At 48.2% G+C, this 17,418-nt stretch overlaps 1 protein-coding gene across 19 annotated transcripts in view; it reads right to left on the bottom strand.

Moving 5' to 3' along the window:
* The window catches only part of MSI2 (musashi RNA binding protein 2), a 392,747-nt gene that overhangs the window by 135,905 nt on the left and 239,424 nt on the right, over window positions 1-17,418 (bottom strand). For all 19 annotated transcript variants that reach the window (XM_072779887.1, XM_072779891.1, XM_072779885.1 and 16 more), the window contains one exon: window positions 8,881-8,929. In XM_072779887.1, the coding sequence (XP_072635988.1) occupies window positions 8,881-8,929 (49 nt within the window). The remainder of the gene's footprint in view (window positions 1-8,880; window positions 8,930-17,418) is intronic.

Consider the following 17,418-nt stretch of genomic DNA (forward strand, 5'->3'; position numbering starts at 1 on the left):
GGCTAACCTGACGTCATCATTCCTGTTTTATAAATGAGGAATCTGACTCACAGAGGGGGTAAGTAACTCGCCCAGGATCACACAGCCATTACGCCGTAGAGCTCAGATTCAAACACCAGCTGCCTGGGACGCCTGGGTGGCTCAGTGAGCATCTGCCTTCAGCTCAGGGTATGATCCTGGAGTTGCAGGATCGAATCCCACGTCTGGTTCCTGCAGGGAGCCTGCTTCTCCCTCTGTCTATGTCTCTGCCTCTCTCTCTCTATCTCTCATGAATAAATAAATCAATCTTAAAAAAAAAAAATCAAACAGCAGCTGCCTGACTCTAGAGCATGTGCTCTTAACCACGATGCCATTTTAATGCTTCGTGACCAGGTCTGTGGGTACCTTTTCAGTCTATGCACATGCAAGCGTAGGTTTTGTGTGTGGTCTGTTTGCCTAAAGAAGTTAAACCAATGGTCCTCCTTATGGGGGAAGGAAAGGAGGTATGCGCATTGTGGGCAGTTTATAAGCCAACTCACTTAACTCTTCTAGAGCAGGTGTGTTACCTCAACCACGGAGCCAAGCGGGGCTCAAAGCTGGCCGGTAACTTGCCTAGATCACACCTGTGGGAAGCTGGGATGGTCTGCAAGATCTGGGGTCTCAAAGTATACCGTGCCCGCCCAGAGCAGCTCATGTCCGGAGCTGCACAGCAACGAGGCTCCTCTGGGAACCCCGAGTCCCCAAGGGAGGTGGCCACCCTGGCTTCGGGGTCCGGGGCCCCTAGCAGTGCCCTAGTGCTAAGAAAAGGGGTGCTTTTAATCAAGTGGCCACGCCGAAGGTTCCTTTCCCTTCAGGCCTCCACACCCTGCCCTCACCGAGATCTTAAAACACGTCGTGAGAGTCAGAGCCTGGGCCTCCATGGGAACAGGGCCCAACAGAAGCCTCATTGTCCCTCTCTACAAAAAACCATTTCTGGGTCAGTGAAGTTGCTGACCTTGGGCCCACTCCCTTTCTGCTTCCGTGGGCAACAGCCAGGAGGGAGGCAGGAAGACCTATTAGCTCACCCCCCTTTTGGGGCCAGGGCTTTTATTCCAAAGGAAAGAAGTTTAAGATTTATACTTCAGCTCCAGAAGATGCAGGGCCTCCAGGGTGCCAGAGTCCCCCAGCGACACCGGCTCCCTCTGGCGCTGGGCACCCTGTCTCCCGGCCCTTGTTGCTAGGGAGCCGAGGGCGCTCTATTCCCCCGCCATCTACAAAGGAAAGCAGGTGAACAGAAACCAAGCTACTGTGTTGATTAATATCTCAAGAGACAGCGCCGGAATGGGCGCTTCCGGACTTAGTTAGCTCGGGGAGGAAAAAAAATTAAAGCGCTCTCCTTGCTTTCCTGTCAGAAATAAAATTAAGGTCTCAGATCGATGTTGCCAGGGCTGGGGTATCTACGGGAATCTTTAATGGCCTCCTCTACATGTTTTCAAATGCGCATTCCCCTTCAACCCTGCCCTTTTAATTGGTTATTTGCAAGGTCATGTTTGCACCAATTTCTCGGGAAGGCTAATGGTGTTTATTTAAGGAGAAAATAAATGTGCAGACAGCTCTGGGGACTGGTCTCTGGAAGATGGCTCAGGGTGGGGGCCGCAGCTCTGTACCCCGCTCCCCCCCCTTCCACTCTCCATTGCTGCACATCCCTGGTAGCCTGGAGGGGGCCCTGAGATGGCTTGGGGGACAGGTCAGGCCTTGAGGAAAATGGGCTAGTGGTGTTGGGGTGTAGGTGGAGTGTGTATAGAGTTGCACAGCACCCCGGGTAAGGCCCTAGAAGGCAGCAAAGAAGCCAGGCTGCACCCCTCATAGTGGGCACGTACAAACATGCTCACGTCCTTACACAGGCCTGGCTTTAGAATGAGCCCAGCTAGGAGCACAGAGCCCTGGGTTCTCACCATCTAGTGGAGAGGTGCCTGGAGGTTCACTTACGCCACTGTAGGACTTGGCAGTTCTCCCCCATTCTAACTAAAGCATGCCCAACCTCGAGAACACACGTAACTGTTTTCCAACAGAATCTCTCCAAGTACCCAAAGGCAGCAATTAACATCCACATCACTGCCAGCCGCCCTCGCCCTGCTCCACACGTCCCTTCTACCCAGGGTGGATGGGAGGAGCCTCAATCATATTAAGTTGCTACCCCATTCTGAGCATTCTCTCCTAGAGTCCTGGTTTATCAGTATCTTTCCTAAGCAGTTGTCCCACATTAATATGGTCCATTTTGGAAAGAGAAGATTATCACCTGACCCTATGGAGACCCTTTACCTGCACTGAAGAGCCCAAGTGGCATGCTTGGTGGCCACATCATAGAAAGTTCTAGGCAGCCAAGACCCTTGGTTGGTATTCATGGCCTATAACAGACCAGCTGCAGGTGCAGAACTGGGATTGATACTAGTAATGATCAAGCTACTGGTTTATAGGTTTCCAATAAACCCTCTGATACATCTCAGACTTGGGGTGGGACAGGATGGGTGCCCACTACCATTGGCAGCATGCACAGGGGATGAGAGGCAGACTTGAGAGATGGGAACCACACAGAGGCATGACTGCAGCAGGTGGACTCTGGCATGGGTATGGAGACTCTTGTATCACAAGAGTGTGATGTCCTCACCAGCTGTGATTCCAGGTATCTCTGCCACCCTTCCTACCCCACCCGACTAGGGTCTCCCACTCAGAGGGACTTCTTTTGCCATCCCACAAAGTCTCACCTACAGGCTGGAGAGTTCCAACCTTCTTTCCTAGGTTAGGTCAGAATGTTACTCTCAGTAGGAAAAACACACACACACATTATCTTTGACATCCCACACCTACGAAGGAAGCCATGCCTTTTCATTTCCCATTTAGTTTACACCTTTGTTAAACTCATTTTATATTCTTCCCTGCGCCCAACTTTGGGGAATAGGCACCAATGAACAAATAATTAGAGGGCGATCCTGAATCATGTCTGGCATACATAAAATAGCCCAGTCTGGACGTCAGAGGTCAATTTCAGAAGTGGGTGTCTGGCAGGTAGTCAGGACATTAAGGGCTGTTTTTCCTCCTTAGAAAAGCATTATCTTCTATCACAGCTTCAGCGACATCTTACTGGCCCCATTTTAATAAATTAACCGATGACGTAAATTACGGAGACCTTCAGCTTGAGCCAACTGCTTTTTGGGATGGAGATGCCAGGCAAGCTTTGAGGGAGAAGCAGAGCCCAGGCAGCCCCATGTCCGGAGCGAGCCTGTGAAAGGCTTCTCCCTCTGGCCACAGGGCCCACCGGGGTGCCCCCCAGCCTGGCAGCTCCTGATAGGGCATGGCCGCACCGGCAACAGACCCTCCATGTAAAGGGCCTGCTGGTGATGGTGCCCTTGGAGGGTCACGAGACCACCTGGGCTGAGGTCAGTACAGTGGAAGGGCCTGCTGGGGAGCCAGTGACTGTCTCAAAGCCCTGGGTCCTCTCCAAAACCATTAGCATTGCACTTAACAAGTGACCCTTAACGGCAGTGAGAGGAGTCCTCCATCACACTGAGCTTTATTCTCCTCTCTGTGTCTCTGTCCCTTTGCCTCTGGCAATGTTCTGGAGCAAACAGGCCTGCTGGGTAATGGAAGCCACAGGGAGTGAGAAGGCCTGTCACTGAGTCTGTACTCTGTACTCATTCCCTCTCCAGCTGACCCTCACCAGGTGATCCTATAAGCTTCAAAGACACCGACTCATTTTACACAGGGACCCCAAATCACCCAGCTCTCCCCTGATTGGTCAGACGTGGAGGGACCTGTGGTGCAGGGTTCATGAATCTAGAGGCCTGGGGTCAGAGAAAGGGATAGCTAAGGCTCCCCTGGAATGACCCTTATGGTGGGGGCTCCCTTCCCTGACAAGGAGGTGAGCATGACATCCCCATGTTCCTCCACTCTCTCAAACAGGGCTGACGTGAGGACAGTGGGGGCAGATCCAAACCATTCCACCCTCCCTCTGTCCCTCTCTCTGGCTCACCCCTCAGCCTTCTGCCTCCCAAAGGGCGAACTGGAAAGGACAGCACTTTGTAATGCCTTCCCTCTGGCCCCTCCTCTCCAGCCCCACTCTAGGATCAATACCTAATACTGAATTTAAGATCTTATCTGAGTTTTGCAAGGATAAAGCAACAACTTTCCCCCAACGATTAAATCCTTTGATGATCAACCCAATATTTTTCAGACCACCTCTAACAGCTTTGAGAGAGCAAATGAAATGACTCTGAGGACATCGGAAAGCCACCTTCTTTCTCTCCCCTTGGGCACAAAGAACCTCATGTAAAGGTCCCAGTTTTGACCTGCAGCTCAGCTCCTACCTGGTTGCAGGAACGTGCTATGCGGCCCTCCAGAACTCCCGATGCCTCAGTTTCTCCATCTGAGACAGAGGTGCATCATAGTCCAGTAAGAAGGGTAGGTAGAGAAGGACCAGTAATGAGGAGGTGCTCAAGAGCTATAGTCGCCAAGTGCCCTGCCTTAAATCACTGCCCTGCACCATGTTTGCAGAGCAGCTGAGAGCAAGGGCTCTGGGTCACCAGGCAGGGTTTATATCCAACTAGGGACTCTGGGCAGCCGGGTTCAACTCTCCTTCGTAAAGATTCAACAGTACGTGCCAACACTGTGCTAAGCATGGGGTATGGAACTGCCTAGGAAGCATTGGCTGTTTCTACCAAGAACATTAACACAGCCTGGGTAACACAGGACCCACTGTACCCCCACAGCGTGTGCTGTTATGGGGATACCCAGATTCCCCTTTGGGATCTGCTGGGATCATCCTGGAAGATGGTCCCCAGTTGTCTGTTGCCTCTAGGCTGTCCTCGGGGCAAGCCCAAGGTCAGTGTGCTTGGCAGAATGGGCTGCATCCTGTGACGGATCAACATCAGGTAGGAGGTCAGTCCTTTTCACTCCAGCTGGGGACAGTGCTAGCTGCAGAATTCCCAGGGCCCCACAGATCAGCCTCTCCCCCTGCCTGCTGCTCACTGAGGGCACTCCTGCATGCTGATCCTCATCTCAGGGGACCCAAACACAACCCCTCACCTCCCTCTCCTTGTTACAAAAATCAACATTAAAAAAAAAAGGACTTAACCTTGGACACTCTCTCAGTCTAAAAGACTAAAAAAGCCAGAAACATACTTTAGTCCTGGTGCTCATTAATCCCAGCTCCTCCATTTTCCAGAGGACCAACCTGGGGTGTCAGAGAGGTGAGGAAAGGTGCCTTGGCCAAGCATCAAGGGGAGAGTGGGGGAAGTCTCCACACCTCTGTGTGAGTCACACACTGAACGACCTTCTTCTTGCTTCCACGGGGGAGACCTCACAACCTAGGAGGGCTCCCTGTCTCCTGCCCCCTGGCTTCTTTCCCAAGGTGCTAGTGAGGCTCAAGTACAGATGTTCCTGTGAACAGATGTAACTGTGGACCACGCTGTCCCAATGGGACTGACAGGGGACAGAGGCAGGGGGCAGCCACTGGGGGGCAGGAAGTGGAAACTCAGCCCTGACCTCCGCCTACAGCCGGCAGGAGTGGGAGTGGTGACTTCCGAACCCCAGGCCCCACAGGCCATGATCCTAGACGGCAGTGTCTCAGCATCAAGGGCACACGGGTGGTTTTCACAAGGCCTGGGCCCAGGCTGCCTGACGGGGCTGCGCTGGGAGTTAGGTGAGATGGTGCTGGGCAGGCACTGTGACGGCACCAGGGGTTAGCGGTGTGGACCTCTTTAAGAAGAAAGCTGGCAGCCGTGCCAGCCCGAGAGGTGTCCTTAAATTCTGCTACAGCAGCACTTTCTTCTTGATAAGTAATGGGAACTGGGAAGCTGAGGAGGTGAAGGTAAGGCTGGGGCAAGGTGGCTACGGGCGGGATTTTATTTTCGTGTGCTTCTCACCTGATTCCAAATGCACATCCCATCAGGCCAGGGATATGGGGCCCATTGTTTCATATGTAGGATTGTGCTTCTGTGGTGACACATTCCCTTTTTTTTTTTTTAATTCTTTCTCCTCCTAGATGCTCTGAACCACTTAAGTAGTACCCCAGTGTTAGCACCCAGGTCAAAGAGAAACTCTCAGCTGTTTAGAGGGGCTGGGAAACATGGAGGGGCCAAAGGTCCCGTCTGTGCAGAAATAACACTGGGGAGCAGGTTTCCATACAGGAGCAAAGGGAAGGCAGGATGTCAGGGCCTCCTTGTAGAAACTTCTTGGCACACCTTCCCTCCTGCCTACTCTTCCCCACCCCACCAAGGGGAGGATGCAGGTTACATCCACTCAGGCCAGCTCCCTGGATGGGTGGCCTATGTGGTCATGCATGACCCCATCCTCAGAGGGCTCCACTCTGGGGTACCTGGGTGGCTCATTTGGCTAAGCATCTGCCATCAGCTCAGGTCATGATCTCAGACTCCTGGGATTGAGGCTCACATCAGGCTCTGCTCAGCGGGGAGTCTGCTTCTCCCTCCCCCTCTGCCACTCCCCGCTGCTCAAGCTGCTGTCTCTCTCTCTCTCTTGCTCTCTCTCAAAATAAATAAATAAAATCTTAAAAAAATTTTTTTTAGAAAGGCTCCACTCTAATGCTCCGCTGTCACCTTGAAATTCTTAATGATTTTTAAATAAGAGGCCCCACCTTTCCCCTTGTTCTTACTCCACAAATCATGCAAGGAGTCCCACAACCACTACAGGAACTGTAGCTCTGGTAGGGCAAAAGAACAAGTGGGCAGGCCCTGGCTTGGCTGGGGGCGGGCCTTGAGCATGCACCGGAGGCTGTGCCCACCCTCCTTCCTGCCAGTGCCCCCCAGAAGTCATGATGTGGGAGAGCGAGCATTGCCATCCTGGAAGCCGCCCTGAGCATGGGGCCATAAAATGGACCTCCCTCCACCTCACAGCAGGAGTCACAGAGGGACTGCCACCCCATCGCTGCACCCTGCACCTTGGAGAAAGGGAAGAGGTTCCACCCATAGCAAGAGGCGTCTGGGTTAGACATAGGGAGAACCTTCCCTGGCACCTCCTCAGGGCTATGCCCGGGGGCCCAATGCCCTCAGTGTGAACCTGCCTCAGTCTGTTACTAAGAGAGTCACTGGCCCTCTCGGGTCCCCCAGATGCCACACCTCCTTCCAGGCACATCTCGAGGGCTGCATGAGATGATTTATCATCCCCTCTAATACAGGGTTTGACCTGGAGATCAGAAATGCCTTTATTTGTGGACATTCAAAAAAAAGAGTGGGGCCACTCCAGAATCTTCCAGGAACATGAATTCTAGAACCGAACACCAGTGCCACACTGGGATGGGCCTTGTCCACCCTGAAAATAAGTAGACGAAAACGCTCTTCTTAACAAACCCATCCCCATGTGGAGACCACAGAGAACGAGCAAAATTTGAAATCAGTGGTCCTAGGGAGGAGCCCCTGCTCTGACCTTGGGTGTGTCCCTTACCCCCCTCTGACCTTCTGTCACCTCAGGCACAATACAGAGGTGATGACAGTGAAAACAGTAATAATAAGAGCTAACCTAGGCCACACTAGACTCTCCAAACAACCCTGTAGGGAAGTACTTGAATTATCCCCATTTCACAGATGAACAAACTGAGAGCAACAAGATAAAGAAGTTAAGTGATTTTTCCCAAAGTCACAGGGAAGATCAGATCAGATGATGCACAGGGAAGCAGTGTTCGGACTGCCCAGGTAAGGATGATGGTGAAGAATAATCATGAACTGCCAGTCTCTGCAATCACAATGCTGAGCAATACAGAGGATAAAGCAATCATTCCACACCCGTAAGCTCTTCTTTTCTTCCCTCACCTCCCCTACTCCTTATCGTCCACCTCTCCCCATCCCTTCTCAACATATACACCATCAATGCCCCAGTTTTCCACCCAGTTTTCCATTCTCCCTTCTGAGGATGCTGCCAGTGGACGCACAGGAAGCCTGACTGCCAGGCACACTCAGGACAGCCCCTCCTCCTTCTCCCACCCCCCTCTTTCCTCCCTTTCACTCAGCCTGCCTGCTCTCAACAGGAGAGACATACAGTCAGTGCTGGGTAACTGCTTCTAATCACAGGTGACAGCAAGAATGTAAACAACACAAGAAACATCTAAATGCAATCCAAGTGGCAAGGAAACACCGTTCACTCTGGCTCCTCTCAAGAACGCTGCTTCCTGCCACCTCCCTTCGGAAGCTCTACTCATTAACGCCCTGTATAGGAGCCCCAGAAACCAGGAGCTTCTGGAGAACGGGAGATGGAACGCTAAGCCATAACCTTTGACTCTACTTCCTCTGGGAGGATTTTCTAGATTTGTCCAATTTTCTGTTTAAAGCAATCATTTCAATGTGTTCCTTTATGGGGGAAGGGAGGCATGGAGGTCAGAAACCCCTCTGACAATCTGTTCAAAGCTAGGAATGCCTCCCAAGAAAAGCACAAACATACAACATTTTGTGTGTCATTTCAGGGGTTCACAGACCCTCCCCCAAGTTGAAATCTATTTTCTAAAACACGGATAGGACAGTAAGAGGACAGGAGAAAAAATGAGTCAGCGCAGAGCCCTTTAAACGCTCTAGACGTGCAAAAGGGCACTGACAAGTCTGCAATCCCTGTACACGTCGAGTAAAGCTACAAGAATATTTTTTTTTTCTTTTCTGGCTCTTCAGATTGACAGTGTGCTTCTAAACTACCCCCTTCAATGCAAATTGAAAACTCAGCTGAGTAATTGCTATGAATAATTTCTACTTGGATCACTTAGTGCTCAGGTCTAGCAAAGACTAAGAAAGCCAGGATTAGAAAGGTATATCGGAACACGGGTTGGGCGTGGCTGATTTTTAACCATTCAGCATCTGGACTCTTCATGCTATGGTGGCCCTCGTCTATCTAACACAAGGGGCATGCTTCTTACACTGGGGCTCTTACCTCTGTGCCTGTTGGTTGTCTTATCAAACATCAGCATTGCGTCCTCCACCTGCAAAACAAACAATGGAGTCTGCTTTAGGAATTTTAACAAAACATATGAAATGCTATATGCCAGTGGGGAAGGCTGGTTTCCATTATCAAAGTCATAGGTGCTCATTAAAACTGATTTGAAAACACACAAAATTAGAAAGAAAAAAAAAATCACTGTCCTTTCCATCCTTCTGCCTAGAACAGCCACAGTTAACATCTGGCATATTTCCCTTCAATTTTTGCCTTAAAAAAAAAAACAAAAAACCACCTTATGCCTATTTTAATATAGTTTAAATCGTGCTATACATGGAATTTTTATCCTTTTTAAATATAACATTACAATATTGCAAATAATTCCCAGATGACTATACATCATGAATATTAACTGGTTTTTCCCCTTTATTTATTATGGTAAAATACACAAAACATAAAAATTGCCATCTTAACCATTCTTAAGTGTACAGTTCAGTGGTATTGGATACCTTCATAATGTTGAACTACCATCCCCACCATCCATGTCTGGAACTCTTGTTAGCTCGTAAAACTGAAACTTTACCCCATCAAATAATAACCTCCCATCTCCTCTGTCCCCCCAGCTCCTGGCAACCACCATTCTATCTGCTATCTCTATGATTGTACCCCTCATCCCCAGGGCAGACATCCCAAGAACCCTAGTGCTTGCCTGAAACTGTGGATGGTACTCAACCCAATATATACCATGTGTCTTCTTAGACATAAATACCTATGATAAAGTTTAATTTATACAACAGGCATGATAGAAAATTTAACAATAGTAACAAGTAATAAAACAGAGCAATTACAACATACTGTAATATAAGTTATGTGAATGTGGTCCCTCTCTTTCAAAATATCTTATTGTAAAGTTACTGATGAAGAGAGATAATATGTCCATGTGATTAGAAGAAGTGAGGTGAGTGATGTAGGCATGTGATGTAGCGTTCGGCTACTACTTATCTTCTGATAATCCACTAGGAGGAGGATCGTCTGTGTTAGGACCATGGCTGACTGCAGGTAAATGAAGCCATAATAAGGTGGGACTACAGTATCTCATATAAGTAGATTCACACAGTATTTGTCTTTTTGTGATTGGCTTATTCCATGTAGCATAATGTCCTCACGGTTCATCCATATTCCACTGCATGTATATACCACAACTTATTTATTCATTCATCCATCAATGGATTCTTGGTTTTAACTATGGTGAATAATGCCGCCATAAACACGAGTGTACAAATATCTCCTTACATCCCTGTCTTCAATTCTTTTGTATATATACCCAGAAATGAAATTGCTAGATCATATGGTAACTTTATTTTTAATTTTTGGGGGAACTGCTTGCTGTTTTCCACAAGTAGCTGCACCATTTTACATTCCTACCAACAGTGCACAAAGGCTCCAATTTCTCCACATCCTAGCTGATACTTTGTATTTTCTGGGGGATTTTTGATAGTAGTCAACCTAGTGGGTGTGAGGTATTGCAAATACTATCTTGACTGCTGTATAATATTTCATGAAGTGAGAAACTATGGCCTACTCAATTATCTTTCAGTGGATTATTTAAAATTTTTTCCAGTTATACACAATGGCAATTAATTAATTAATTAATTTATATTTTTTTATGATAGTCACAGAGAGAGAGAGAGAACAATGGCAATTTAATATCTTGATTGCTATGAGCTGATTTGTGCCCCCCTCCAAACTTGGATGTTGGAATCTTAACCCCCAGTATCTCAGAATGTTACTATATTTGGGAACAGGGTCTTTAAAAAGGTTGAGTTAAAATGAGATCATTAGGGTGGGCCCTGATCCAGTACTGACTAGGGGGTTCTTATACGAAGAGGAAATCTCAATACAGTCAGGTATAGAGGGAAGACCACATGAGGACACAGGGAGAAGGTGGCTGTCTGCAAGCCAAGGAGAGAGAGGGTTCAGAAGAAACCAATCCTGCTGATTTTGGGCTTCCAGCCTTACAATAGTGAGAAAATAAATTTGTGTTGTTTGACCATCCAGTCTGTGGCACTTTGTTATGGCTGCCCCCACAGAGTAATACATTCATGCTAGGACCTTTTCAAAAAGATCAAAGAGAAGAGAACACCAAAGGCATCCTCTGTCTCTCTACCTATTCCTCCCTCAGTCTTTCTAGGCATCCTGCAACCGTTCCCGATGTTTCTAGCAGTAAGATTTCAGAATCTGCACTCTGTTCCCATGCAGACCTTAAGAAAGTCACACTCACTGAACCAGATTTGGCTTTGAATTCCACTCTCTGTACTTATGATCCAATTCTTTATTCTTCTTCAAAATACAAATCTTTTTGTACAGGTATTGTCCTAGCTACTCACCTGGGGACTGTACTTGGTTTAGCCAGGTGGGCAGCCTGGTCTCTTCATTCATTTTGTGCCCAAGATTGGCAGTAAAACTACAACTCAACCCATGTGGTCCCGGACAAAGCTGCTAGCCAAAGGGCTCTGTGCTTGGAGCAATTTCAGTGTGTGTGTGCGTGTGTGGTTGGGAGGGACTGAGCACTGTTCATCGGAGCTCAAAGACTCACAAATGAGTTTGGGGGCCTGAGCTAAGCCAGCTGAGAAAGGGAATCATAGCCTATTCATTCTTCACCCCTCCCAGACAACAATCTCTGATGGAGGGGAAGACACCGGGCAAAGCAATAAAAACTAGGTTTAAAATGCTGCCTCCAGACAAATCAAATCTATTTTTCTAGATGCTATCAAATAGAACAGGGGGAAAAGCAAAGTCAAGGTAAGAACGGAAGAGGGGGTAGGCAAGCCACAAACCTTGAAGGGACTGGCCTAGCTTAAAAATCCCTTCCGGAATCAGGGCCCCCCCTTTGTTGCTAAGCAACCGAGTCTGAACAAACAGGCTCCTGGGGCCTTCCCCTTCTGGTCCCCATTTCTAAAGTCAGTTACTGGGAAGAAAATGGCCTTGCATGGTGACTGCTCTGCCAGCAGGGAGCTACACTCTCTCTGTCGGGTACCAGGCTGAGGGGAGTAGGTGGTGCTAGGCTGGGGATGGGGTGACTTCACCAGATCCTGCCCCTGCACCCCCAGCCAGGCAGGCTTGATGGTCCCCCAAGCACCTGCTGAGGCCACACACACCACAGCCGTCTGCCTCCATGCACCATTCAAGCAAAACCACCAGAAGATCAACTGGTTTGTTTGCACACAGAGCAGTCACACTTGAGCATATGGTACTGCAGACTCAGACCCCAGGGCCTCGATAAGAATTCCAATGCCTGGGGTGCGGGTGGGTGGGTGTTGCGCAGGTAAACGTGACATCTGTTTCACACCCATCTCCATATTTTCTAAGATGTTTGCCAAGTGCTTATTTTGAGCTAAAAATGCCTAACAGTAAGGAAAACAGCCTCCCTTCTGTGTTGGCCATGTTTTGGTACTGAAACTCAGATCCCCTTAGGAAATAAATATTTTGAATTAAAAAAAAAAAACATATTTTCAATGCCCCGCCCCCCGCCTCCCAACAGGGTGTACTTGGCTCCTTCTTTTGCTTCCAAAGTTTGGATGTTTTCTGAGCTACCCTCTCAACATTCGCTCCACCCTGGGGAGCGAGGGGGAGGATCTGTGTATGTTTTTTAGGGCAACCATTGTCGTAAAGAATAGAGCTCTTGCCTCTACAGTCCAGTTGCACAATGGGACTCGCAGGGACCTCCTGAATAGATAAAATGTCAGGGCGAAAGAAAAATTCTATTAACACTTTACAAAATAAAACATCTGAGAAATAGCTAGAGAGGAAAGAGAAAGGAAAAAAATCAATATGGATAAGACCCGGTGCTGGGGGTGGGAGTGTAGAGAAAAACTTTTCAGTGATTGCAAAACACTTATTAATTCAGAGAAGCCATCAATGCCATGGAAAGCTGGCAGAACAGCAAGAGCTGAAACGGGGAGAATTTGAATATACAAAGACTGAATAGAATGAAAAACACGGCCTCACATACGGGGCTGGTTCTCACGGTTCTGTGTGAATCAAACAGAAGCAGCTTGTGTGAGTCTGCAGCACGGGGGACCGAGGAGCACAGTCAGGGTAACTGGCACTCAACCCCAGGGAGAGCAAACTGATAACTGTGTCTGTCTGTCTGACACACACACACACACACACACACACACACACACACACACACATACACAGGAAACCCAGGTAGATCAGTGGCTATGTGGAGTCATCCACTTCAATGTGAACCCCAGACCTCATCTGGGGGTGCTAGAACACAAAAAGTTGGGGGCTCGATACAGGAATTTTTCTGTCAAGTAGAAAACACCATTAATTCTTGTTAGAGGGACATCTGGGTGGCTCAGCGGTTGAACATCTGCCTTCAGCCCAGGGTGTGATCCTGGAGACCCGGGATCAAGCCCCACGTCGGGCTCCCTACATGGAGCCTGCTTCTCCCTCTGCCTGTGTCTCTGCCTCTCTCTCTCTCTGTGTCTCTCATGAATAAATAAATAAAATATTAAAAAAGAAAATTCTTCTTAGAGGTCTCCTGAAGACTAGCAGTAGTATTTATTTTGTGTTGGCAGTGCCCTTACCAGGCTTATATTATTTCTTTGGGCCTAATGGCTCGGGGCAGGAGTGTCCCTGGAGGGGCCGAGAAGGAGAGGAGATATCTGAACCTAGCATACTTTGTCTCACATCTTGGCACATGCTTGGTCTGTTTTGAGAGAAGGAGCTCGCTCCAACCTTGAGGCATACCTTTTAATAACTTAGGGCAGGTTCAAATGCAGCCTGACATCTTAGGGGTATATCTTTATGAAGGAAAAGGCAAGGTAAAATAACTTTTAAATAAGATGGCTGGGGATGTCCCCCCACCTTGCCCCCATTTGTCTCAACACCAGAAAGTCTTCAACATGTATTTCTGCCTATCCTCAGGTTCGGACCACAATGTAGCATCCTCGGAAGCGTGTACCATGCACACAGCACATCTGAGAGTCAGGAAGCTACGCCGTTGGTCTTTAAGGCCCATGGGGGTTGAGGTAGGGCTTCTCAAACTTCATTCACGTCAGAACCACCTGACTTGTTAAAACACAGATCTCCTAGACCTCATCCCTAGAGTGTCTGATGCTATGGCACTTGGATTTCCAAAGAGTTCCTGGGTGATACTTATGTAGTTGCTCGCCTGTGGTCCCCACTTTCTGTGAGAAATAAGAACAAAGGTTAAAGGCACTGGTCTCAGCTGCTTCCTTCTCTTTGTACACACTTCAGTGCTCAGTACATGGAATCAAATTTCTCCTCCAGAAGCAGCTGATACACTTTGGTGTGGCAGCAGTCCTCCCCTTTGTCCCTTGTCTCTCATCCATTTATATCCTAAGTCCCTGAAAATAATGATAGTAGAACCTATGATGGCAGAGATGACACGAAGAGGGACTTCTTTATGACAACCAAGCTGTCCCTGTATCCAATGCAAGAAAAATTTGGATTCTATCAGGATGATATAAACTCTCCCTCTAACAGATAAACTCTAGCTAAGGTCTACACCACCCAGCCAACTCAATCTTGATTAGAAAATGGAGCTGGTGTTAACTTTATTTACTTGTGTGTGACATACATTTATCAAGCACTCATTCATTGCAGAGCATTGGCCAAAGTACAAATAGGAGGCACATTATATCGGTCCCTGGTACACTGCTGGCATTAATGGTCTCACGTCCTTTATTCTGTAATTTTGCAGTTTTTTCTCCCCAAAGAGGCAGAGTGGATCTCTCCATCCCATGTATCTGAACTTGACTTCTTACGGTCAACAAAATGAGGTGGAGGTATGCCTGTTTTGGGTCTGCCCCAGAGAGGGTTTTCGTGTTTCTGCTTGTTCTCTCTTGGACCTCTGCCATCACCAAGAGAAGGGCATGCCCAGGCTAGTCGGCTAGAGGATGGGAGGCATGTGGAGCTGAGCCAAGTCGCTTTAGCTGCCCAAGCCAAGGATGGCCTAGGTGAGCTGACAGTCAATCTCAAAACATGCAAGTGAGCCCAGCCAAGATCAGCAGAACCACTCCCACTCTAGACAGTTGAAATAAATAGCTATTGTCTGCCACTGAGGTTTTTGTGGTTGTTTGTTACACAGCATTCTTGTGGCAATAGGTAACTTATACATGGTTCCCCCACCACCACCTTTTTAAAGATTTTAATCTATTGGAAGATACACAGGCAGTCTCAAAGACTACTGGACAATGAACAAAGGCAAGAAAAGAACTGGAAGTAACTGGAGGTAAAACGTGGAATGTGGGCTGAGTATGAAACTATCAAGTTACATATTCCAAGTGGAATACAGGTATTAGGGTGGGAAGGGACTACTTCTCACCCCAGCAGCAAGGTTGAAGACAGAGATCCTAGAAGTGCCAGGAGAAATTGGCAACACGTTTCTCACTAAATGAGCACCATGAAAATCAGCAATAATTAGCACTCAAGTCAGTGGGTGATGCCTCTCTAATCCTAATTCATTTAATGAATGAACGAACCCTCTTTATAATGAGTCAAAAGGTTCATTGTGAGCCAGGCATTCTTGCTGGGTGAATTTAGAAGTAGCCAGTTGGTATTGACCAGATCCAGAGGTGGGACTTTAGCCAGCCCAACTCATGTGACAGCTGAAGAGGAAACCTTTCAGGTCACAAAGCAAAAAAGCTCCTAGAAAGAGAGGTAAAAAATTCTGTCGGTCAACCCTGCTGGCCAAAGGTTGGGAGCCTAGAGTGTACCCTCAGACCACTATTTCTTCTGCCTAGAGTTTTGGCTCTCCAAGTACACAGCAGGGGAGTGAAGCTGATTTGGGGACACAGAAAACTTGTCCCCAGGAGGAACCTAATGGGAATCAAGTTACCGGTACTAACTCTGCAGGTGCTAGGAGGCAGCAGAGGTGGCAGGCAACGTTGTACAAAGCATGGGTAGGACCCAAGGTCTAATCCAGCTCTACTGGGATCTTGTGGAGGACAAATCACCTCCCTTCTCTGTCCTTAGTTTCTCACTATGAAAGGAGGAAAGTATGAGATGGCGACCTAAGATCCACTAGAAAAGACTCTGCCTAGAATGCTAAAACAGACTACAGAGCCTGTGAGGACAACAAATTCACCACTGGTCTTTCACAAACTCTGTTCTGTCAGGGCGTTCCAGAGCTTTGCTGTGGCCAACACACGCTGAGAAACTTCCCACTCCTCTTGGGATCCAAATATGTACACCCACATGCCATACGAATCAAGAACAAAGCAGGAAATGGCACTTCAAATGATCCTTAATTTATCTGGTCAGACACAGTAAGGAAAAGGAAGGGAAAGAAAAAAAAAAAAAAAAAAAGAAGCCCAGCTCTTCAAACTCCCCCAGAACAAATGCCCTTGAATTTCGCTTCCTGCTCCCACTCAAACACTTCAAGAGTTAGTTTAAATAAACGCCCATAAATGCGATACCATGATACTGTAGTGTGTAGGGCTTAGCAGACCTTATTATGCTCTATAAACTCGAGGCACATAAAGTCACAAGACTGGAGACTCGTATAGGAGGCAGACTGCCCAGGACAGAGGAGCCGGGTATCGGTGCTGGAGACGGAGGTGGTCCTATCTGGGGCTGTTTCAGGATACTGGATGGCAATGCTCTCCGCTTCTCCTCCAAGCAGCCTGGACAGACACAAAACCTGCTCCTGCCCCAAAGGTGTCTTAGTTTATTGAAATGAGACTTTCCAGTATGCTCTGGCCTTGCAAAGAGTGAGGTTGGTCTGTCTAATCATCTCTCCAAAGAAAGGATGGAAGGGGAAAAGAGGCCAGAAGATCCCATTTAGTTCATCACACTGGTTTTTAACCTTGACTGCTCCCCAGGATCACCTGAAGAACTTTTAAAATCCAACACCCGCCCCCCTGCTGCCGAGGCCACACCCCCACCTGCTAAATCAGATCTCTGGAAGGGGGAGCCTAGTAGAGCAGTGTTTAAAGCTCCTTAGTGATCCCAGGGGCAGCCAAAGCTGAGAATCCCTGTTCTAAATGGCTAAATACAGCTGAGCTGAGCCTTAATCACAGCCTATGTGTGTGTCACAGAGCAAGCTGGTGGCAGAAGTGGAAACGGCAGAGGGGTCCCAGGAATAAACAGGCCCTAAGGAAAAGGGGGACTAACCAGGCTTTGGCTGCCTATAGATCGGCTATTTACCCCCTGCCAGAAAAGTCAGGTGCAGGCTGGTCTTTAGTCACAGGTTGCTTTTGGGGAGCTCTCCCTGTCTTGTCTTGGTCTTAGGACAAGACAGCAAAAGCTCTGTCCTGGAAGAAGCTCAGCATGGCCAAAAACTGAACAGAGGACTTTAGAAAACCTAATGAAACTGTTGCTCTTGGGGCACCTGGGTAGCTCAGTGGTTGAGTGTCTGCCTTTGGCTCAGGGTGTGATCCCAGGGTCCCGGAATCGAATCCCACCCACATCAGGCTCCCTGCATAGAGCCTGCTTCTCCCTCTGCCTGTGTCTCTGCCTCTCTGTGTCTCTCATGAATAAGTAAGTAAAATCTTTTAA

The sequence above is a fragment of the Canis lupus genome, chromosome 16 (assembly GCF_048164855.1).
Source record: "Canis lupus baileyi chromosome 16, mCanLup2.hap1, whole genome shotgun sequence".
In the NCBI taxonomy this organism is placed as follows: Eukaryota; Metazoa; Chordata; class Mammalia; order Carnivora; family Canidae; genus Canis; species Canis lupus.